The 25,206-nt window shown below is 39.3% G+C and overlaps 1 protein-coding gene across 2 annotated transcripts in view; it reads right to left on the bottom strand.

Annotated features, from left to right (window-relative positions):
• Positions 1-24,991, bottom strand: part of LOC122078172 (phosphatidylinositol 3,4,5-trisphosphate 3-phosphatase and protein-tyrosine-phosphatase PTEN1) — a 37,185-nt gene extending 12,194 nt beyond the window's left edge. The window contains exons 1-2 of one of the 2 annotated variants that reach the window (XM_042644047.1): positions 24,651-24,991; positions 23,089-23,398 (exon numbers count right to left, since the gene is read on the bottom strand). In XM_042644047.1, coding sequence (XP_042499981.1) covers positions 23,089-23,376 — 288 coding nt within the window. In that variant the 5' untranslated portion in view covers positions 23,377-23,398; positions 24,651-24,991. Of the gene's footprint in view, positions 1-23,088 lie in introns of both variants that reach the window. The other variant, XM_042644048.1, reaches the window with a different exon arrangement.
• Between the last annotated feature and the right edge of the window lie 215 nt (positions 24,992-25,206).

Raw genomic sequence — 25,206 nt, 5'->3', positions numbered from 1 at the left:
GTCCAACAAATCCAAGGCAATTGTATTGGCTTGCCTCCTATGAGAAGAACTCAATAAAGTCAAATTCGAATGAGGTCTAAGAATGAGGAGAAATGGACCAACCATCCACTTGAGTTTGATAGAAGATACTTCGTTGGAAGAAACTTCATCTCAAGACCACGATGCTGAAAGGAATATGTATGCTCATAGCCATAATTCTTGGCTTTCTCGTCATACAACCATGGGCATCCTAGAAAAATGTGGTAGACTTTTAGAGGGAGAACATCACACTGCACTTGATTAATCGGCCCACTAATGGAATACGTGAGCAAACACCTCTCATGAATCTTGAGATTTGTGTTGTTCACCCACGCAACCTTGTATGAATTAGAATGGGACTCTATGTTCAAACCCATCTTGCGAACATCTTCAGCGAAAACTTTGGTGCAACTTCCGAGGTTAATCGCTATAGTACAGAAGTTGTCATTGCTTCACACCCTGGTATGAAAGATATTGTTATGATGCCAATCCTCCTTATCAAGAACCTTCTGGGTAGTCAAGAGTGGGCATATAACAAAACATTGCTAACACTCATCATCAATATCTTCTTCATCGACCTCATTAAGCTCATGCTCACACTCAATGTCTAGATTTACTATCTTGTCTTTCCTTTCTCTTCCGGTCGACTGGTATGAAATTGTCCTTGTCAAAGTAAGCTACCAACCGGTTAGGGCATTGAGCAAACATATGTCCGTACCTCTTGCATGTGAAGAATCGAACAGCTGCCTTCGACATTACTGTATCTCTATCATATCCACGTTCAAACAAGGAGTAAGGCCAATCTAAACCTTGCCAAGGTGGGGAGTAAGGACAAATCGGTCGTGTAGGTGCTATAGAAGAACCATTAGCCTATGATTTAGTAATTGAAACCAACTTCTCTTGAGAAGAAGACTGATGTAGGCAGGATCTATTACTTCTGGAATATGTTGACAAAAGTCCTCCAAGTGCTTTAGACTTTCCTCAACCTGATATGCCACCTGAACTGCGTCCTCCGTAGTAGGAAGTCTACTGGATGCAAGTGCAGCACTGATCTGTGGATGCAAGCCGTTGCGGAACTATGCCACCGAGCCCTTCTCATCTACTAAAATTCAGCACGAGTGGCTAAGTGATAGAACCTGGCCCTGCAGTCATCAATTGACATACTATCTTGTCTCAACTACACAAATTTGAATTGCACAGGCTGCTTGTAATTGTTTGATACTGTTTAACTAAAAGCTCGAACTATTAGGGAAGGGCAGCGTCAATGTATACACCAAAGACTCCCCTGCAAGCGCAGCTCAAGATCCCATGGTCCTTGCATGTGGAGCTCACTTGGAATTTCCTTCGTGCGATAATGAGGGGAAAAATGTCGGGAAAGCTCTATCGATACACTTCCGAGGAGTCGAACACTTGACCTCTCAGCTTTGATACCATGTTCCCTAATGTTTCACTGAACTACTAGGGAAGGTCAGCATCAATGTATACATCTACAGTAATCAGCCGATCAGAATCTCCAGTCCATCGCATCTCACATCTCGCATCTCAGCCCATGCAGTAACTTACCCAAGACCTCGAATCCAATTCTGCTACTATTGTTTGATCCACGAGACCCAAGCCATGCCTTTCAACTTACCCTCTATGAATATCAATTTCCTGGCCTCTATCAAGCCATACCATCTAAAGAAAATGGCCAAAATTTTGAACCTAGTCAAGGTAGTGCAATGGGTTGTGGTCCCCATATAAATCAAAGGTGTCCAACCTCGCTTCTTTGTCCACTAGGTCTTAATATTGTCCAACCCCATACGGTGGTGATGGTGGAGGTGGTGGAATGGTTATGAGCGGTGGGGTGGCGTGTAGGTTCGTATTGTATCGTACTAGTTGATTGCATCGGTATCGATCTGTATTGATACGATACGATCCGTATCAGTATCTTTAAAAGGGATTCTGTATTGATACGATACATTGCGTATTAGTATCTTTAAAAGGGATACAATATGATAGGTTTAAAGTATCGGCCATATCGTATCTGTATCGATGGGAATCGATACAATACAAGATACCGATACTTTAAACCTTGTGTGTAGCGAGTCCAATGGGGTGGAGTTGGAAGCAAGGTTTAAGTATTAGTATTGGGTATCACATCGGAAGGGTGATTTTAAGAGACGTCTCACATCGAAGAGACACAATATATGTTGAATAGTTAGAATCATAAGGAAATGCTTAAGATATATGCAAAATATAGTTTTGAAACATAAAATAAGTAATATGAAAACTATATCATGTATAAAAAGTAGAACAAAGTACGACAAGACAGTTGCATTCAATCGATTATATATGAAGGACGAGGTTTTTTACATATAGTAATACCAAATGTTTTTAGGTATCATTTTGGATACCATATCATTTCAGCACCTTGTAGATACAATACGTATTGGTTAGTATCGGCGAATACAGAAGGATACATAAAACCTTGATTGGAAGAACTCTTAGATAGCATGGGACTCTTTCCTTTCTCATAAGTTTTTATCTTGTCAAACAAAGATGCCATCACTCTTTGTAGTGAACTAACATTATTACTGAGAGTGCTAACACTACCTTGTAATAGTTTAGTGGTAACCACTAAATTGGTCACTCGTTCAGTGAGGATGTAATGGCTGTATCACTTTCATCTTTGTTGGAATTAATCCGTTGAAGATCATTATTACTCACCATAACTTCTGGAATTTGCTCTAATACCAATTTGGTGCAATCTGGGGTTCCAAAACCTGGTCCAGATTACTTATAGGCCCACCCAAACTCAAAATATGTTAATAACAAGGTATAGTGGCAATCCTTTAAATATATCGAGTATACAAGGGAGGTGGCAGTACTGTAATTAAATAGATTTCAAAACACAAGTGAATAGAGTGTGTTAATGGAAAGGGTAACATCAGTATTAAAACAAAATAAGGGCATAAGTGAATGAAGGGTAAAAGAGAGGCAATATGAGAATAAAGGGTTAAATGGCTTAAATTAATAAGTGGAAGAAGTTGTCTTCAGCCTCACAATAGAACACTGATTCACAATGGAAGTAGGAACCAGCAGTCAATAAATTGATAGAACTCTCTCGGGATAACTCCTTTTAAGATGAAATTTTAAACTCAGGTTCATAACATCTAACCCTTTTAAAATCAACCAATATTGATGCAAATAAGTCACTTAAATGGTTTATTTTATTGGAAATAAGTATTGGGTTGGGTTATGTAGGTCTTGGGCCTCTGATCCCATGGGTTATCTTTGTAATAGGCCACTTTAATGGGCCTAAAATATGGGTAGAAAGTAGAAAAACAAGATATATTTCATTAGTTTAATAGAGCACTGTTTTGAGTCTTATATATATAAGTTTTAAGGGGCTACAAAATTATACACGAATTTGATTGAATAAAATTTTTCTCTTGTACTTTGCAAAGATTAGCTTGAGATAGGTTGTGTTCATCAACTGAGATAGTTGAGGGTGAGAGACCCAGGCTGAGATATCTATTCCCCTATCCCCATTCTTCTCTTATTCGATCCATCCCCATCTTTCTTTCTTATTATTTCATCGTCTTCTTCATCCAACAACAAGTATTGTTCTTCAAGTTTTCCTTAAATTTCTTAAGTGTAATACCTTGAGATCTGACTCGAGGGTGACTTAAAGTGGGGATACCAAACCACTGAGGGTGCATCTGTAATTGGTAAGTATTAAAAAAATCATTCATTAGATGTAACTACGCTATAGATTAACTTTAGGTTTTTTCCCTAGGAATTACCATTTTGCCATTGGACCATAATTTGACTTTTCATTTTATTTTTTTTTATTTGAATATCAACCCTAATATTGATTTATTCAATTAAGAATAAGATATACATATACATAATATCCACGTGTACAATTAACTAACAAAGTCGATAACACCTAACCCTCACCCTAGCTAAATTGTGGGGGAGGCCTTTGTCACTTTAATTTATAACATTTTATGATGATAAGGAGAAAGAAAACACAAATCTAACATGATCCCTATCGTTGGACGTTTCCTAAATTAACTCTAACCAAACAAGACCCAACTAACAAACAACCTTAACTAACTAATTGTTGCTAATTAATAATTAACAAAATAAGGCTTCCCTAGTAAAATTGTGGACTTCCCTTTTGAAACTAGGACAGCCTTAAGCATAAAATTAGGGATTTGAAAAAGAAAGAGAGAGTTGGAGATCGATTGTGACTAGAAGAGAGGAAGAGAGAGAGAGTTGGAGATAAAGTAGGGAAGGGAGAGAGTGTGTTTGAGATAAAGTAGGGAGGGGAGAGAGAAGCCAAAACGTGGCTCTCTTGTCTCTCACCCTCTATTGAAATAAAAAAAAGAAAACAATAAAGGGATCATAGGGAAGAAGAAGAAAGAGAAGAAAAAGGGGGATCAAAGGAGGATATATACCTGGGCTTTCTCCTCCATTAGTGATCGAATTGAAGCATTGGAAGAGAGATTGGGCTGCTCCAACAAAGTTCCAAAACCCCAGAATTTCTAATTCCCCTATTCTAGCATCCGATTGAGGCTAATGTGAGTGGAACCTCTACCTTAACTTGCTTATGTTTATAAGTATTATCCAAAACAGAATTTTATATACACTAGATCTACTCTAAACCCTGGATTTCATGGTGCTTTGTTATTAAAAATCTGAATTTGCAAACCTAATGTTATATACATGGGAGATTGAGAAATGAATTGAATTTTGTTTACTGATTTGCATTGTGTACATAGCAGAATTTTTCAAATTGAGCATAATTACATGATGTTAGTTACTAATATTTTGTTTAAGTTATTCATCCAAAAAAAATATTTTGTTTAAGTTGTAATTATGATTGCATGTAGTGTATTAATGTGCATTACATTATTCTTATACCACATGAGTTTTTCTCTATGCATGTGTGTTTTTTTTTTTTTTAAATTTAGTTTTCATAAATTTACTGTTTTCATATATGAGATACGTTGTTTGTTGTGGCAATGGTGTTTTACATTACCGGCCTTGATTGAGGAGGGATGTGAGACTTCCTCAGTCATTGTTTTGTTATTTATAGTTGTTGTTTTGATGATTTTTTACAAAAACTGAAGCTGATTTCATGCTCACATAGAGACTGACTATGGTGGAATGAGGGTATTGATCGCACTTGAATTCCTAACTTATTTGTATTTATATGTATTTCATTCTTGGATGACTTTCTTGTTATTGTTTCGTCTTATCAACATTGGCATTATAATGTTGAGGTGAGGATTGGTTCATTGGACTTTTCCTTAGTGGAACTGTGGACTACTAGATGACGTAATTTACCCTCGGCAAGATCTACCAATTGTTACTCTACCTTCGGGCGGTATGACTTGGTCTTTGGGAGGTTGGATATTAGATAGCTTCTGCGAGTTTTTTATGTTGAGTGGAGGCAATGTGGTATTGTAACGCATTGGCCATTCATGGATGATATTGTCGATTCGTTGTTATACTTTCTTTTGTGTTATCATATGTACTTATACGGCGATATAAATGTAGCAATGTAAGTATGTGGCATATTTGCTTTTCTGGTATTAGTTGTATGATCGTGATTTCAAACTTGTTTAGTGTGGTGATTCTACTTACTCAGTTTCTTCTTAGAGACTTACCCTCATAACTTACAATGACGTTGGTGAGGACTATTGTGGAGAAGACATGAATGTTGAACATATTGCTAATCAGCAAGAAGATATTGCTTATGGATGTGAAGAAGACAATGATTTCTATTTTTAGACGATGTAGACTTTGATTTAGACTTTGAAGACGTAATTTAATTCAACATTGCTTTAAGTTTGAACGTTGATAGTTGAACGTTGGATTTTAATATTATATTAGTCTAGGTAACTCTAACTTGCGCTTATGTTGTGTGTGGATGCTACTTCGGTTTATTATCGCCCAAACCTTAAAGATCTTGTGGACCGTTGATGTCCAAAAACCCTAGGCTGGGTTTGGGGTCGTCACGTTAAGTCTTCTAGAAGGTTGGATGTCACACATTTTTTTTCAGATTAAGCAATTCAGCCATCCAATCAAACTCAAATTTTGACTAGGCATTTAAGAACCTTAATTTGGAGATCGATTCAAATCTGAGCCCTTTTTTATGGCTCGATCTTTAGATATTTTTTAAAATACCAAGCCTTCCCTTCCCTTCTCAAGCTCTAGGAAAAGCTGTTATTTTGTGTTCAAATAGTTACTATTTTGCTTCCGTTCTTTTTTTCTCTTTTTCTGGTGAATAAATAATTCATTACCTAGAAGAAAGAAAGACAAATTACAACCCCAAAGGAGAGGGGAGAAGAAAAGCAATCCCAGACTCAAAGAGGAGGGTTATTCCTAATGATAGAGCTAGGGAGCTCCCAGGAATTTACAATATGACAGTTTTTAGGGGAGGGATTACAAGTAGAAGACCCCCAAGCAATCTTGGCTTTGACATCAAAGGAGATGGAGCTCTAAATATTTTCAAGAGGGCGAGAGTTTGAGGTCTATTTCCTATGGTTTCTTTCCATCCAGATCTGGTTAATGGTTGCACAGAAGGTGATCTTTAACATAGAATATCACAAACAAACTTTCCCTAAAATGTCATATACATCCAACTCCCTATGAAAAAGGAGAATTCTGCTGTTTGCTGGCCACCATTTGGTAAGAATTCCTTTCCAAATAGAGGAGGAGACGGTGCAAGTGAAAAAGAGGTGCTCAATATTTTCCAGATCGTTAACATAGAGGCTGCACATAGGATCAACAGGAACGCCTTTTTAAATGAGGAAGGACTGGGTAGGCAAAGAATTTGTTAATGCTCTCCAAACTGTGAAGCTCTGACAGGGAATGTGATGCTTGAACCAGATGAGCTTGTGCCAAGGGGAAGGGGGCCCGTGATTTCTAACAAACTCTTGTCTGCAAGCTGCGGTAAGGATTGAGTCGGGAGGGAACTAATTGCCCAAGGATAAGATGTTAGCTACAAGGGAATAATTGGATAGGCCGGAACCATAGATGCTTCTGGCACTTGTTGCACAGTATAAAATGCCCTTGGGGTGCCAAGGATCCTTAAAAAGATAGGCATTGGTTCCATCATCGATCTAAGAGGAAATGGTTGCAGATATAGTGGGCTGAATTGAGATGATTTTGTGCCACAACCATGAGGCATTTGAGGGGGATTTCACTATTCAATAAGAATCTGACAGAAGAAGATTGGAGAAGACCCATTCAACCCATATACTATCCTTCTCAGTGACAAGATTCTAGACCAGCTTGATGATCCCAGCCAGGTTAACATCCTTGATCCTTCTCAAGCCTAATACCCCTTCCACTTTAGGAAGGCAAACAACAGCCCAACTAATAAGGCAAAGAAATCTAAAGCAATTACTTCCTTTCCAAAGGAAAGAGGCAAAGATGGATTCAAGTTTGGAGATGATGGACTTTGGCAAACCAAAGATACCTAACCAATAAATATAAAAAGCTTGAAGAACATATTTGATGAGCTCTAGGCGGCCAGTAAAGGATAATAGCTTTCCTTTCCAGAGTTGGAGAGGCTTTCTGATGAGGTCAAGCATAGGAGTACAGTGATGAGCAGAAAGCCTGGCAGGGATAAGAGGGCCCAAGATATTTTACTGAAAGGTGACCAATGGAGAAACCAGTTTGCTCAAAAAGTGAAGCTTTGGAGGAGTCAAAGATTCCAGTCAAGAAGACGAGAAACTTTGCAGGATTGATGCGGACCTCAGACATATCCGCAAATTGATTCAAACACAGCATAATGGAGTCTAGAGAGGAAGGATCAGCTTTGAAAAAGATCATCAAGTCATCTACAAAAGCAAGGTGAGTAAACTTGATGGCCTTACACCTAGGGATGGCAAATATAAAATGTTGATTAGTGGGCACTTGTAAACTCCTAGAGAGGACTTCCATGGCCAGACAAAAGATATATGGAGATAAAGAGCATCCCTGGCGAATCCCCACAGAAGAGAAGTATCCAGCAGGGCTACCATTCAATAAAACAAAGAACCAGGGTGAAGCAATGCAATGATAGATCCAATTACTGAAAACTAGCAGGAATCTCATACTGTTGAGAACTGTGACAATGTAATCCCATCTCAAAGAGCCAAAAGCCTTATGGATGTCAATTTTCATAAGTGCTGCCAGAAAGTGAGATTTTCTTTTAAAACCCCTAACAATCTCATGGCAAAGGAGGATGTTGTCACCTATACTTCTCCCAGGAATGAAAACCAATTGGTTGTTGCTGACAAGGGATCCAACAAGAAGCTTGATTTTGTTGGCGAGGATCTTGGCTATGAACTTGTACAGAAGGTTGTATAAACATATCAGAGATTGTTTATGCTTTATTCCCTAATTTCTAAACCACAATTTTGGGCTAGAAATTACTGTTGTGCCCCTCACAGTTATTGTTTTGTTTTTCCTCTATAGTTATCTTACTTCATTCCTAGTCTTTATTATATTCATTTGAACTATTCTTTGAGTATAAATCCTTGTCAACTACCTACTATTTTGATTCTTTTAAATACAGTTCAACATCAATTAGTATCAAAGCCTAACCAAAAATGGATCCGGAAGTTCGTTACTTTGCTGGACAAAGGGATCCATGCAAAGTCCTTGGTTGGTTATATTCTACGGAAGAATATTTTGACTACTACAACTGGACAGAGACATGAAAGCTTCGATTTGCTTGCTCTCAGTTGATTGGTTGTGCTAAAGAATGGTAAAGAGTCAATGAAAAGCAACTCCGAGTTCAAGGACGGGCCTAGGACTTGGGAAGAGATGAAGCACAAGTTGGTGACCCAATACCTCCCTTCATATATATATATATATATATATCCAAAGAAGGCTCTTCTATCAGCAAGATTCCCACCATAAGACATCTACAAGTCTCCAAAAGACATCCACAGGTGATAAGAGGCTGAAACAATTAGTAGACCACTTGGCGCTCTTGTGCAACAATATGCAAAGGAGCAACAAGAGAAAACACCTCCAATCAAATACCAGAACCTGAAGAGGTTAATGTTGAAGAAGTTTCAACCATTCCTATCAGCGAGAAAGAGACAGTCCTTGATGTTCCCATCAATAGGACTCATATAAAAGAATTCAAAAGTAACAAGGTTGCCGCAATGGACAATAAGGTCAAGACTGAGGAACTTGGCACTACAATAGTTGTGATGATTGTGAATGTAACAAACCCAAGACCTATAACTAGTAACTGGAGAGAGAGAGAGAGAGAGAGAGAGAGAGAGAGAGAGGCAGAAGAAGAGAAGAGGATAAGATTGCCAAGAAGAGGGCAGCCGATTGTGTTATCCAGTCCTGACAAACCATCAATATATATAAGCCAAGACAAAGTAATTAACTAAATCACGATTGGGACAAACCCCTAGCTCATGATTGAATCTCAATCGTGAACAGCCAAGAGGAAGATCCTAAGAGGTTCAAGATTGAAGATGTAATTGAACCATCAACAAAACCAATTGAAAACCACCGGGTAGGTGAATAAAAATAGTTCTATGTTGTAGCAGAGTTAGAAGAGGTCGAAGGTACATTCGTAGACGACCCTATGGACACGTCTAAAGATGGTGCAATTAAGCATAAGGAAATTTTTATTCCTTCAAAGTAATTTGAAGAACGAGCGCCTAATCATCTAGACTACATTCATGCCTTCAAAGAATTTACTAAGTTTTACTATGGACTGCAGCTTAACCTTCAGCACACCAAGGTGGTCATTCTAAATTCAAAACTCAAGGTTGATTTTTTTTTTAGTGGAGGAGAATTAATGTAGATAAGTCACTTAAAAGGTTTATTTTATTGGAAATAAGCCTTGGGTAGGGTTATGTAAGTGTTAGGCCTTTGATCCCATGAGTTTTCTTTGTCATAGACCAATTTAATGGGCCTAAAATATGGGTAGAAAGTAGAAAAATGAGATTTAATTCATTACTTTAGTTAGAGTCCTGTTTTGAGTCTATTTTCTTTGTTATTTCAGTTTCCTAATCAATTTAGGTTTCCCAAATAGTTAAGGATTGGTTAGACCTTTCTTTTTTAGTGCTTGAATATGTTTTGAGTCTTCTATATAAGTTTGTTAGGGGCTACAACATTGTCCACGTAGTTGATTGAATAAAATTTTCTCTTGTTGTTTGCAAAAATTTGTTTGAGATAGGTTGTATTCATCAACTGGGATAGTTAAGGGTGAGAGACCCAGACTGAGATAGCCATTCCCCTACCCCCATTTTTCTCTTACTCGATCCATCCCCATCTTTCTTTCTTATTCTTTCATCATCTTCTTCATCCAACAAGTAATTATTGTTCTACAAGTTTTCCTTGAATTTCTTCTAGTCTTTAGAAGGTTGGTTGTCTCATGTTTTTTCAGATTAAGCAATTCAGCCATCCGATCAAACTCAAATTTTGACAAGCCATTCAAGAACCCTAATTTGGAGATCGATTCAAATCTAATGGCTTGATCTTGAGATATTTACAAAATACCAATTTTTCCCTTCCCTTCTCAAGATCTAGAAAAAGTTGGTGTTTTGCATTCAAATAGTTGCTGTTTTTCTATTGTTTGTTGGTTCAAGTTAACAATTGAAATCAGAGATAGTGCTTTATTACCCTAATTTTTTAACCTTAATTTTGGCACACTTAGTCCAACGGTAAAGGTACGAATGTTGCAACTTGGTGGCCAAGCGGTCGAAACAGCCTCTCGACATTCTCGAGGTAAGTCTGCGTACTTCTCACCCCCTATGGACCTCACACATGCGGGAACCTCGTGCACTAGGTACGCCTTTTTTTTATTTTGGGCTGGAAATTACTGTTTTTCCCCACGGTTATTGATTTGTTTTTCATCCATAGTTGCCATCTTATTTCACTCTTTGTCTTCATTATTTGCATCTGAACTATTCTTCGAGCATATACCCTTGTCAACTAGATACTATTTCGATTCTTTCAAATATAGCGGTACTACATCAAACATTAGTTAACAAAATCAACTGTTTATTTCATAACAATAATCTGAGACAGAAACTGGCGATAGCAGTTGGAAAATCTGATTTCGCAGATTTGAATCTCCGAACAGAGCAATTTGTCAGGGCTTAGGCACCAGAGGTTAGGTCACTTTGGGTTATGGAAGCCAGCATATAACTCTCAGCCCAAACCAAAGAAGCACAAAGGAGATCAAACTCACTACCCAATGCTGTAGGTACCACCAAGAAACAGGGACTGTAGCAAGGTTTAAGGTTCCAACAGAAGGAAGAAAATAGAAAGGAGAAGAATAAGGGAAAAAAGAACTGGGAGAAGATGAAACAGAACACAACAGTAACAGAGAAAGAGAACTATCAAAGTAGATGAGAAGGGTAATCGTACCTGAGAATAGATAAAACAGAGGAGCAGAGGAAACACAGTTGGCCAACATGCCCTTGCAACACACCACAGTAAAACTCCAATAACTTTCCAATTCATTCTAATCTCTCTCCAGTATTCCATGGGTATAAACAAAATTCCCTTACATCAAAATGGAAACCAACTAAAAATGGAAATAACTCAATGAAGGAACTAACAAACTAAGCCATATCTAAGAAAGGAAACTACAATAATAATCGTATGTAATCTACCCACCCAAATAAAATATGTTGGGGATAAGGGCAATTGATGTTGTCATTGTTATCAACGCAGTGGAAATCAACAGACTTCACACAGTCAGTGATAGATGACAATGTGACATGGCAGTACAGTCAGCAGCATCAAAGTTGAGCAGATGGCTGTGTCAGAGTATCTACAGAGTTCAGATGGGGCCTTGATATGGCAGTGCTGGAAATGTTCACAATGACATGTCAAGGCATCTGGGTGAGTGTCTGGAGAGGTCAGGTAGTGACTGGGATGTGTTGGATATGTCAGAGTGAAGGGGCAGTGCTAAAAGGCAGTGGCAATGAGATCTTGACATGTGGCTGTGTGGCAGTGTTACTGAGGCCTTCAGACCTATTTGGCACTGTGTTAGTCCACCGCAATATGTGGCAGTGTCTGTGTATGGGTCATACAAGATGAGGTAGAGGTGTTGATATGTTGAGGTGGTCAGTTGTAGGCATAATATGATGATGGTGCATGTGTGTGGTATGTAGCTTATGAATGCATGTAATGACAAGATGCATATACAATGCATGGCATGTACGGCATACATGTGAGGGGGCATGCATCATGAGTAAAGGTGGCAGTGTCTGTGTATGGGTGCTACAAGATGAGGTAGAGGTGTTGGTATGTTGAGGTGGTCAGTTGTAGGCATAATATGATGATGGTGCATGTGTGTGGTATGTAGCATATGAATGCATGTAATGACATGATGCATAATACATTGCATGGCATGTATGGCATACATGTGGGGGGCATGCATCATGAGTAGAGGTGGCAGTGTCTGTGTATGGGTGCTACAAGATGAGGTAGAGGTGGTGTTGGTATGTTGAGGTGGTCGGTTGTAGGCATAATATGATGATGGTGCATGTGTGTGGTATGTAGCATATGAATGCATGTAATGACATGATGCATAATACATTGCATGGCATGTATGACATACATGTGGGGGGCATGCATCATGAGTAGAGGTGGCATGCAATGACAAGGTAATGACATGCATAACAGAGATGATAGACACGTATGATGTATACATTCTATGAAGCATGTAATGACATGTACATGCATGTAGGTGATCGGGTCTCCTATGACTATATGACAGTAGTGAGGTGGCATATACGGTGGTAAGGTGGCAAACATGCCTATGTGGCATGCATCAATATATGATATGTCCAATGGGTCCCACTTGGTGAGGTAGCACTCAGAGACTAATGAGGTGGCAGTGCTAAGTGTGATGAAATGGCAGAGGTAAGATGCCAGTTATGTATGAGTAATGTCAGAAACACAGTATGGAAATATGGATGACAAGCATCCATGGTGGAGGTGATGACATGGCAGAATCAGGTGTCATGGTGGCAGCCGAGTGGCCAAGCCATGCCCTGGTGGGCAGGCCACAACCAAGGCAGCCCTGCCATGGGCCACAGGAACACGCACAGCAGGGGCCATAGGTGCTGGAGTGCATACAGGCACACCTACACATGGTGCAAGGGCCAGCTGTCCATGCTCGACAAGCGCACGCACGTGAGCAAGGCACAAAGGCCAGCAAGGCACAAAGGCCCTGGGCTCGATCAATGGCTATGTTAGAATATAAATATTGAAAGAGAACAAGAGAAGAGGTGAGTAGAAGGTTGAAGGAGAAGAAGAAGAGAGGAAAGGGAGAAATGATGGTAGAGAATATTCTCTCCCACACTTATATTGCGTCACTAATATGATATAAGGAACTACATAAACCTCCAAACGGAGGTAGAAGATAAAAAAGGAAAAAATACAATATGCGACAAGAAGTAAACTAGTTCCCAAAGTACCATTAATACACATAAACTCTGACAGGGTAAGCACCTAAAGTGCTCAATGATTAGTTAGAGAGAGGCACCCATAGTTAATGCTGGCGAGTGTATATGGGTATCAGGGGTTCATATATAGAATCAACAAATTGGAAGGGCCCAAGTGTGATTTCAAGACTTCAAATGGACTATGTGGGTCGGCCACAGCATGATGATTCCCATCTAAGAGCGGGCACAAAATGCGCTGACATGGGGCAGAAGTGATTCCATGATTCCCATATGATAAAGGTGAGTGGTTAGGCACAGAGATGTCGTGTGTTATGTGATCCATTAGATAGTGCATCGATCCAGTGATGAGCCACTATTAATCTAGGAGCCGAAGAGCATCTTCAATGTTGTTTCCAGTTGTCCAATCCGCACTCAAAATGCATCCAAATAGCTTTATGAGTGACCATATGTGGCGTCATGTGGTGCCCAAGGGGTGTAGTATCTCACGCCTCTACACACAATGGCGTCATTGGCTTCATACACCGTTGTATATGAAGCCAATCTTAAACCTATTATTTAAGTAGTCTGTGTGATGTATAGTTGTCATGGTGCCAAGGCGAACTAAGGTGTTGGAGGGTTGCTTAAGCGCTTAGACAACAAGTTACCTGCCTTAAGGCGAACCAAATGTCATTTCTTATTTTCCCTCTTTACTACCATTATTTAGTATGTTACATATACCTTGTATCATCAAAAATCAACATTAACCCACATCAATCATAAAAAAACAATATTAAGTCACATCAAATCATTAAAAATCAACAGTAGATCATAAAAAATCTACATTTAGAGAAATGTTCTTGTACTCTAATAAGGTTTACTAGTCAAATAATTATTTTTACATGAGAAATTTTGTATTAGGTAGAGCACAAAACTAGCTTTCCAACCAATCTAAGGTTACTTAAATATAAGTTTTATGACAAAGTTATGTTCCGGTCAAACTTATTTTAAGTGCGCAACTGTTGTTAAAATCACCTAAATGAAAATGATTTTATAGATATCAAAACAAAATATTATTACTGGACTTTTGGTTTTTAGCAATGCTTTACCATGATAAGATTTATGAAATTTTTAGAATTGAAAAAAAACCCCAACATTTGAAAGTCAAAAATTGCCCGTACAACAAAAAATTCAGTTTCTATTGTTGGACTGGTGGGGTTGACTTTTTATCCCTATGCGTCAGTGCAATTAAGTGGCATTTGACTAGACCCTAGCTAGGCCGCCTGGACGCCTAGTCGTCACCTAGGCACCACCTTGACAACTATGGTGTGATGTCGCTCCGATGTATCTCAAGTACACCTCCGCCAAGTCCAGATTTCATTTTTGAGGCTCACATGCCTCCCGCACTATCCTGACGAATAGATGCCGATCCGAGGGCTGTAATGTAACCTGCGCCTAAAATATTATGATCTAACGGCTCTAGTGAGCCCGCCTAGCCATTAGCGTGTTTGTTATGAAATACTTCATATAATGCCCAAAATTCCTTAACTCTTTGAAAGGGCATATCTGTCATCGCAGCTCCAAAAAGGTGATTCAACTTGCGAGAGAGAGAGAGAGAGAGAGATATTATTGAGACCCCAAGACCTAGTTTAAAAAAAAAAAAAAAAAAAATCCGTAGAAGGTGGGCATTAGTGAGTTGCATTGAAGACAATTCTACCACCATCCTTGATGCATTGAAGGTCCATTGAAGACCTCAAGTAGAGAGTGTGAATATATGCCCTTCCAATTAAGGAAATGTAATAGACGAGAGGTAAAGAAAGAGAGAAGGAAAGGGGGTCACATGGGCAAGCGCACTGTGTTGATGATGTATGGGGTTCACTAAAACTGCCAATGGAGGCTGTACATAAGGAGAGGAAACTCAAGCCCACCAGACCCAAGTTGTTAGTGAGGGCACCTTAGTGATTGATTGACTTCATTGCTGGTTGAAGCACATTTGGGTTGACCTTTACACATAAGGAAGTAGTCAAAAGTGAGATTGCTCAAGGGTGGTAATACTTGTCAAATCCCATGTTTATATGTATTGGACTGTAGGGAAAGTACTTGTTGAAATTCCTGAGTCAATACCAAAGTTGTAATTAGGGGATTTGCACTTTATATTGTGCTTGTAATTTGGGGCATCATATAATCCCATCATTGATTGTATTGGGGTGTTTCAGAAGGGACTGAATACTTATTGGGGTTTTGACTCCTTGACAGTAGTTGACTGTCTAAATTGGGTGTTGTAGCATCTTCATAGTTGAAGCTGTGAAAAGTAGGGTTGTAGCCCTTGTCTGTGTTGTAGCCCTTTGTAGCGCCCAGAAATTGTAGCTGCTAAAAGTGAGTTGAGTATTGAGCTTACACGAGGCCTTAACTAGGGCATTGCTCTGTGGATATAAGCAACTTGCCAAACCACATATATTATATGTTGTGGATGACTATGTACTGTTGTGGATGCTTATAGAGTGGGTGTGGACTATCTAGTAGACCTGGCTACTTGTTAGCTGTGAGGTGGATGTGCATACAATTGTGTACGTGTGTTTAAGAAGTGAATACAATGTCGGGAGTGTCGTTGTCAGTGTGTGGGAAAAAGTGGCAGTGATAAAAGAGTGGTGATCAATAATGTAGGGCTATCAGTGTGATGAACATCAACGGTTGTGTCAAGGAGTGCCATTTGCATTGGGCTATGAGTGTGGTGACCACCAAGGGTAGTGCCGGGAACAACGTTGGAGAATTTCTGGAGAAATTCAGTGTCAACTTAAAAATATCAAAATAAAATAAACAAAAGATTTCATGTCAATTGCCAAGCATCTACCATACCTTGCCAGACTAAAAAACCGGTTTAGGACCAATTCTTGGCTTATGCCTCCAAAGGTGGTCATTCAAAGGGGGTTGTTCCTGTCTAACCAAGCCAAGGCAACTGCATCACATTGACTAAGGCATCATTTGGGTTTTTGTCTCAGGAAAGACCATAACATGTTTAGGAGGTTTTTAACTTAAAACTGAAGATAAATTTGGCATTACATTTAAAGTCAAAATCCCACGTTTTTGCACAACCCTTTGCTAGTCAATGCAAGTGGTCGACCAGTTCCTACTGGTCAATGCAGCCCGAGACTCTCGAGACTAACAGGACGATTTAAATAGTTGACCAATTCAACCACCCATAAATCCTGAGAGACTTACCACCATATACAGTTAGTGGACATCCACCAATCAAGCGGTGACCAAATGGTTGCTAGTAATGGTCCTTAATGACTAATTTTTTAAAATATATACACATTTTCCTACAGATGCAAGAATCACACCAGCCAAATAGATTTCTTCCTTACTATAGGGGTAGACAGAAGGTTGTGTAAGGACATAAGGTTATCCTTGGGGAGGGTTTAACCACCCAACAGGCCGATGGTCCTGGATATGCACCTTAGTGCACAAAAGCGTAGGAGGGAACCTATGTACCCTAAGATAAGGTGGTGGAAATTAAAAAGGGAATCCCTAAATACATTTACTGATAATGTGATCAAACAAGGAAAGTGGGACTTTGAGGGAGACACCGATGCAATGTGGAAAGAAGATGATGACTTGTATTAAGAGAGTTGCCAAAGAGGTGCTAGGGGAAGCAAACGGTAGCCGTCAAGCCCCTAGAGAGACTTGGTGGTGGGTTGATGAGGTCCAAGCAGCCATTAAAACCAAGAAAGACTATTTTAAGACATATAAAAGGACTAAAGAAACAAAGGATAAAAAGAAGTATTATGATGCTAGAAACGAAGCAAGGAAGATTGTAGGGATGGCTAGGGTTAAGAAAAATAAGGATCTCTATATCAACTTAAACACAAAAGAAGGAGGAAAAGTGATATATAGGATAGCTAAGATGAGAGAAAGGAAGAGTAGAGATTTCAACCAGGTGAGGTGTATCAAAGGTGAAGAAGGAAGAGTGTTGATAAGGGATGAGGACTTTGTGAAGAGATGGGATGAATATATCTGTGACCTACTAAATAGAGATAGTTTTAGTAAAAATCACCCGGATAATTGCATTATTCAATAAGATACCACAAGACATAGATATGTACAAAAGATAGAGAAGCCTTAAGAAAGATGGAAACAGGCAAGACACCAGGCCCAGATGAGATTCCAATTGAAGTGTGGAAAAACCCTAAGAGCCTGTGGGTTATATTGGCTACCCAATCTGTTTAACAGGATTATAAACATAAGAATATGCCAGATGAATGGAGAAGCACTGTCGTACTGATCTATAAGAATAAAGGTGATATCCAAAGTTGCAATAACTATAGAAGCATAAAGCTAATGAGCCATGCTATGAAACTTTGGGAGAAGGTTACTAAAGCCCGTTTGAGAGGAGAGACTCATATCTCGGTGACTTAATTTGGATTTATGTCAGGTAGATCCACAAAAAAAAAAGCTCTCTATTTATTGATGAGCCTCATAGAAAGATATAGAGATATCAAAAAGGATCTCCATATAGTCCTCATTGACCTGGAAAAATCCTATCACAAAGTCCCTACAAATTTAATCTGGCATGTTCTAGTGAAGAGAGCGGTGTTGAGAAATATGTGGATGTAATTAAAGATATGTATAAGGGCCTGATAACTAGTTTGAGATTTATGGGAGGTTAGGGCAAGGGACTCCCAATTATGATTGGATTACATTAGGGATCATCCTTAAGCCCTTATCTATTTGCGCTTATTATGTATGAGCTAACAAAAAGCATTCAAGACAATGTCACATGGTGTATGCTCTTCGCTGGTGATATCATCTGGTAGATGAGACAAAGTCGGTGATTAACGAGCTATGGAGGAAACAAAAGGCTTTAAGATCAGCAGAACGAAGACGGAGTATATGATGTGTACTTTTAGTCCAAAAGTAAAGGTACGAATGTTGCGACCTGTCATTCAAGCAATGAAAATAGCCTCTCAACACTCTCGAGGTAAGGCTACATAGTTCTTGCCCCCTCGAACCTTGCACATGCGGCAGCCTCATGCACACGGTATGCCCTTTTTTATTATTGATAATGATATGATGTGAATTGAGGAAGGAGAGATACCGCAAAATGACTCATTTAGATATCTGGGATCAATTATAGATAAAGAATGTGACATAGAAGATGATGTTTACATAAAATTAAAGTGGGACGGATGAAGTGGAGAGGTGCGACCGGAGTGCTGTGTGATAGACGTATCCCGTTAAAGCTCAAAAGAAAGTTCTTAGGACTGTTGTATGACCAGCTATGCTGACTAGGACAGAATGTGGGCCGTTAAGAAGTGTCATATTGCGAAACTGTGTGTAGAAGAGATGAGGATGTTAAAATGGATGTGTAGAAAAAACTAGAAAGGATAATATAAAATAAGGAATGAACGTATTAGAGTTGATTCTAGGGCAGAATGTTGGACAGTTAAGAAGTGTCATATTGCGAAACTATGTGTAGAAGAGATGAAGATGTTAAGATGGATATGCGAAAAAAACTAGAAAGGATAATATAAAATAAGGAATGAACGTATTAGATCTGATTTGGGAGTTGCCCCAATCAATGACAAGCTCCGAGAAAGTCGTTTGGGGCGGTATGGTCATGTTTAATGGTGGCCTAGGGACACCCCAGTAAGCAGGAATGATATGATTCCGATCAAAGGGGCTAAAAGAGCTAAGGGTAGGCTAAAAATGACCGTAGGAGAAATTGTGAGGAATGACATGCACAGTTTGGTCTTGTACCAAGTATGACCTTGGCTAGAGCCTATTGGAGAGCAAGGATCCATGTAGCCGAACCCATTTAGCTGAGATTCTCTTGACTTGTTGGCCTGTGTGACGTAAGGTGTTTTACACAAGGTAAAATACCCCAGTCGAGATCAACTCCAACTCAAAACTCAGTTCTGGTTCACATACCCAAACACCAAAGAGAAACACAAATCTGGGAAAACAGGGCTGAAACAAGCACAATCTGTTATCTAAATTAATAGGGAACCAAAGGTCTGGAATACTGGTCAAATAGACACCTATATCAGTTTATTTTACCCTCCAAATATGGCCCCCAGTTGGGCAGCACAGCAGCAAGAAAACCCACCAGGTCTGGTTCCAGAAACTAGGGTTTCCAGGCTGATGGGAGAAAACAGTGGCTCCCAATTGGCTGCCCAGATGGGGCAGCAAAGCTGGTCGAAAGGTGCCCCTGACCTTCAAACCCTCCAAAGGGATTCCAAAAAGGACTGCTGGCTGGGGAGTTCTGGCCTTGGTCAATCAGCTTCAAAAACCCTGACAAAAGTAAGGATCGATTATGGCCTCCTTGACTGGTCTTCAAGTTGATCTATAGGCTTGTTTTAGGTCTTCAAGTAGCTTCCAATGGCTCTTGAAAAAAAAAGGGAAATCGATGGGGGGTTGAGAAGGGGGAACAAAAGTTAGGTTTTTGCATCTCACCCCTCAAGTTTAGGCATCTCACTTCTCATGTTTAGGCATCTCACCCTCTCCAGTTTCAGCTATCTCAGCCATGAGTTTAACTCAAATTTTAATAACTTCAATTCTATCATCTTCATCAAATCAATGGGCTTTAAATAGCCTTTCATTGCTTACAAAGAAAAGGAAACTAAGGAAACAAAGTAGAAACTAACTTGTCAGCAAAACAAAAAAAGGGAACTAAACCTAAGCCACTTACTGAATTTGATGGAGACTTGCTGTGGTCTTCTTCATGAAGCCTCTTTCTTCCATTAATAAGGGACGGCTGGCAAGAGACAGCTGGCTGACTCTAGTAGGTCCACTTGAAGACAAAATTCTGGAGGATCCCTTGTGATTGAAGAAGGCTACAGTGCTCCTTTACAGCTGGCTCAAAGGAGGCAACAGTGTTCCTTTACAGCTGGCTCAATGAGGCCTTGTTTTGGTTGGCTGGCCCCACATTGGACATGGATCGATGGGGCAGCAGCCCCTTCCTTTTGCAAAGCTTAATCTACATCGTGCCCCTTTTGATGCAGTTGCCCGATGGACTTAGAAAAAAATATATATCTTTTGATTTGATTTTCTTTTGTTTTAGAAATAATTTCTTTTTAAATTAGCTAGCTTCTAATTTTAGAATGGTTTCCTTTCAAGTAGTTTCCATTAATTGTTTGATTTTTTTCCTTTATATTGGACATGTAAACGATGGAGAAGTTCAGTTTTAGATTTTTGAATAATTGAATGAAGTTGAAGAATTTGGGTTTGAATCCATGACTGCCGATCCCTCTTCCTCCCTCTCTGAAATCTGTTAATCTCTTCTTTTTCCCTTCTCCTATTTCCTCTCTATTATTTTCTGGTTTTTTTCCTTACCCTGTTCTGCACGACAGCTGCAGCCCTAGTTTAGAGGATCGATCTCCTTCTCCTTTAAGCTATTTGGGCTGAGTCTTTGGTAGAGAATTCCCTACCAGTAGGCGACACAAACCCAAGAGAAGCCCTTCCAAAACTTGGTTTTTGTGGTGATAAATCAAACCCAGACCGAGATCTGAGTTTTTCCATTGTCAGATCCAGTTGCAGACTCAAACACATCAGATCTAGGCCATCGAGATTTTCTGGTGCTGGATTTATGGAAGACCTGATGCTGCGACCCTTCGCTGGAAGTTTCAGGCCAAACTGAGGCCTACTGAAGAAGCTCTCTCAATCTAAGGTCGTCCCAATGTCCGCTGGTTCTGTACATTGCTGAAGGTTGAAGACAACCTTCAAAAAGTGAGATTTTTCCCTTTTAAATTGGCTGTTTCCAATACTGCCCCTCTCTTCTTCCATTATCTTCTATAGTGCCTATCTTTATATCTAATTCCAGAATACCCCTCCCTCATCACATGTTATTCCTTGCTTGCCATTTACTAGCCTGGTGACTTATAATTACAATTCTGCCACTCTTTATTAGGAACACCAAATTAATTCCAGAACTGAGTTTTCTTTGGGTTTAATTCCAGATCTGTCCTCATTCAGCTATTTCACTCAAAAGGGGGTTTTTAAGTTGTGCCTTAAATTACATTACTGCCACTGGTTTGTTTAAATTGAATTATTTGTTAAGTGTGGGACCATAAGCGATCCGATTTCAATCTCTTGGAACCCGGATCCGCATCACCTTTCCTTTTACTTTCATCTTTCATTTTCCATTTTCCATTTTCGTTGCTCATCTTTCATTTGTTATTGATCATTTTTTATTTTCATTTCTCATCTCATTTCCTATCCCTCTTTTCTTATCTCTTCATCCCCCCCCTTTCTGTTTAGACTTCAGTTTTCCCCACTTTATTTGTTTGGATCCCTGTAGCCGACCGCATTAAGTTGGATAAGGCTTAGTTTGTTGTTGTTGTAGATACATATTTTCCATGTGCAAGCGGTTACCAGTTGAGCAGTTATTTGCCCATTAGACCCTATTTTGAACACTACTTTTGAAAATCAATTGAGCACTATTTAAAGGCCAAGTAGAGACCACTTGCTTAAACATTCAGTGCAATCAATTGAACATCTTAAAGTGTCTTTAGTGCCAATCTTGTCAGAATCATCAATGTGCTATTTATTTGTAGACTTGCCTATCTAGAGGTTTTTAGTTTTTCAAAAGTTGTATGTTGGCTTTTGACCCTTTCATTATTTTTCTTCACATCAATGAGAGAGTTGTTAGGTTATGAGTAGTACACCTAGTAGAACCACTACGTTGGAGTGTTGTCCTGGAAACAATTGGATTATAGTTGATCCTGATAAAAGCATTATAAGTGAGATTGATTTTAGGAGAAATCCGATTGTGGTATCACTTGGGAGTAGACGTACGCAAGTTTCCGAACTACTATAAAATCCTCGAGCCTCATCGTCTCTCTTTCTCTTCTTGCAAACCTTATTTGAACACTCATATTTGCACATCCTCTCCTTTTGGATCACATTTTTGCATTGGGTAGTTCAGCTTGATTTGCACGTTTTTATTTATACCAAATTCACCCCTCTCTTAGGTTGCCACGATACAATAAGAGATAGGGGAGTCAGAAGTGAAAATGAGGGAAAGGATAGCCAGAGCCGGAAAGGGAGGGGAGAGAGGAAGGGCATGGAGATGTAGAAGTAGAGGGAGGAGGACGGGGCCAGGGAGGGGGAGGGGGAGGGGGAGAGGAGAGAGGAATCCAGAACCGGAGCCAGATAGAGGAGGAAAGGGATTTGGTATAGTGGTCTTTAAAAGGAACTTTACAAGAATTTCCCTCCACTCCAACTCAGAAAAAGCATTTGGAAGGATAAAAAGTCATAGTGAAAGTGAACAGCTTCACTAGGCATAGCAACACCAAGAAAGACCCTATATTATTAATTCATAACAGAGAAAACATAAGAACCAAATTTTGACTAGAGCTTTCATTAGTTGATAAATAAAATGTGAGTTCACTAAAGAGGACTGATGTGGGCTTAAATAGATAAGTCTGACATGCTTTACATCACCACCATAAAATTGTAAATTGGGCTCTAAGCAACCAGATTTGAGGACCATGATATTTTTTTTATCTATTTATGACTCGATGATACCCTGACAGAACTGCTTATAGACTCGTACTAATTTAACAATATATTATAAATATAACAAAGTGACAGTATGATAAACAGAAGGGAAAAAAAATACAGTTATATGAGATAGAGTCATGTTTGCACATACCTTATAGTGTCCCAGATGTCTCATTTCTAGCACATCCTTGACTTGCCAAAGAGGATTCCGGTACATTGCCCGCATACGTTCTGCAGGGAATGACATTGCCAATAAGCGATCTGTGATATATGACATGTCGAGGTCGTAGCCTCCAACAAGCATTCGTCTCCTTTTCTTAGAGACCAGGTGACGAAGGCAAAAACTTTTGCTGAGAATATTGAGAATTTGATAACGGCCATGGAGCATCCCCACATCGCCTGCTCTTGGTGGCACTTGCTTTGATATTTTCAACCCCATTTTGTCTGCTTTGAAAGATTACCTGAAGAAAAGCAATGGAAAAGGACCAAAGTCTTTAGGATAGCAAGGTCTGAGTCATTAGATTATATCAGCTTTGAAGATCCCAATATTATGTTCCTTTGAAAATTACTTGGTCTTCTTATCTTTATAAATTTTAGAGTTATGAAATTGGTCTTCAAAAAAAAAAAAAAAAAATCATTTCCAGGTACCAAGTTTCACTTATGCTTAGATTCAAGAGCTTTGAAATTTGCTTCCCCTGCTCCCCATTGACTATCGTTATCATAGGGTCAGATATTGGTTATGGCTACCATTTTCCAAATAATTCATGGCATTTAGAAATGAGGGCAGGCTTCGGCGCAACGGTAATGTTGCTCCATTGTGACCTAGCGGTCGTGGGTTCAAGTCCAGAAATAGCCTATCCACGAAGCGAGGGTAAGACTGCATACATTATGACCCTCCCTAGACCCTGCAATGGTGGGAGCCTCGTGCACTAGGTATGCCCTTTTTTTTGTTTTTTTCCATGGCATTTAGAGATACCACTCACTTATACTTCATACTAACGTTTGTCTTGTTCCTTCCATTTTCTCTTTCAGTTAATGACAATTTAGAGCGAGGAAATGACCTTTGTCCATATGACAAGAATGGAAAACATTTTCAGACTTTATATACTGATCTTCAGTTTAAGAAATTCTTTAGATATTTACCTGAATGAATTTAGAAAAGTTCCATGTGCCTTTTCCATCAAATTCCACAAAGAATATCTGTCACACTTTCTATTCACTATTTGTTGAATTTCCATATCGTAGTCGTGAAAAATCATTGCTTTCTATATTGTATGGATTTCAGCTATAGGGAATTCAGAAGTATGCAACTGAAGGAACCAGTGACAGTTTTGATCTTTTGAAATATTTCATTGCTTAGTCTGAGCATTGCCTTGAGTGTTTCAGAGTATGCTGAAGTTCATCATTATTCCTGATTCCAAGTTTTGTGAGTGCATAACTATGATTAAAACTCAAATCGTTAAAAAAAAAAATCCAAAAATTAGAGTTCCAGTCTCCGAAATTCTTCGATCGATAGCTGTGAATTCAAAAGAGAATCAACATAGAAAGATCATTTCTCTAGGTACCCATTTATCCAAACAACTTAATTCTGTTCAACACCCATTAAATAAGCTATAGAATTTACACCAAAGCTCACATTACTTATTGACAAACACATTAAGAACAAGAATAAAAAAAGAAGAGGTGGTGGGGTTTGGAGGATTAGAAACATACCAGAAGAATTGAACATTATACAAAAAGAATCCGGGGTGGAAGAAGGAGAAAGTAAGTCGATTACTCTTTCGCAGAGAAAAAGCGATTTCTAGGGTACCTGTTTGCTCTAAGAACAATCAGAAATTGGGAAGAACCGAGCAGTGGAACCCTAGAAAGCACTTGTAATCTCTGTACAAAGCAATTAGCAACCTCGGAGGTACGAGGAAGCCATATCCATGTTTCCGATGAAATCAAAACGACTTTAAATTCCTGCTCTGCTAAATTTGGAGGGAGTTCTAGCCCCATTTTTCAGCCCTAACTTGGGAGAAGAAATAGCCGAAGCTTACGGAGCAAATGGCATTTTGTGGCTTTGTAAATAGAGGTAAAGGAACTTTAATACCATGCCCCGATATTAATGAGGCCGACCGCACGTGAGGTATCTGTCATAAACCGTCAGATTGGTATCAAATGTGATTGTGCTCCATACAATCTGTTGCTCCGAAAGGACGGACTTAATGGACAAGGGGCTTTCGCGCTCACGGGAGTTGGAATACTTCAAAAAACCGTTATATCCGTT

The sequence above is a fragment of the Macadamia integrifolia genome, chromosome 5 (assembly GCF_013358625.1).
Source record: "Macadamia integrifolia cultivar HAES 741 chromosome 5, SCU_Mint_v3, whole genome shotgun sequence".
In the NCBI taxonomy this organism is placed as follows: domain Eukaryota; kingdom Viridiplantae; phylum Streptophyta; class Magnoliopsida; order Proteales; family Proteaceae; genus Macadamia; species Macadamia integrifolia.
Note: the sequence above shows the minus strand (reverse complement) of the source record. Positions and strands in the feature narration are given on the sequence as shown.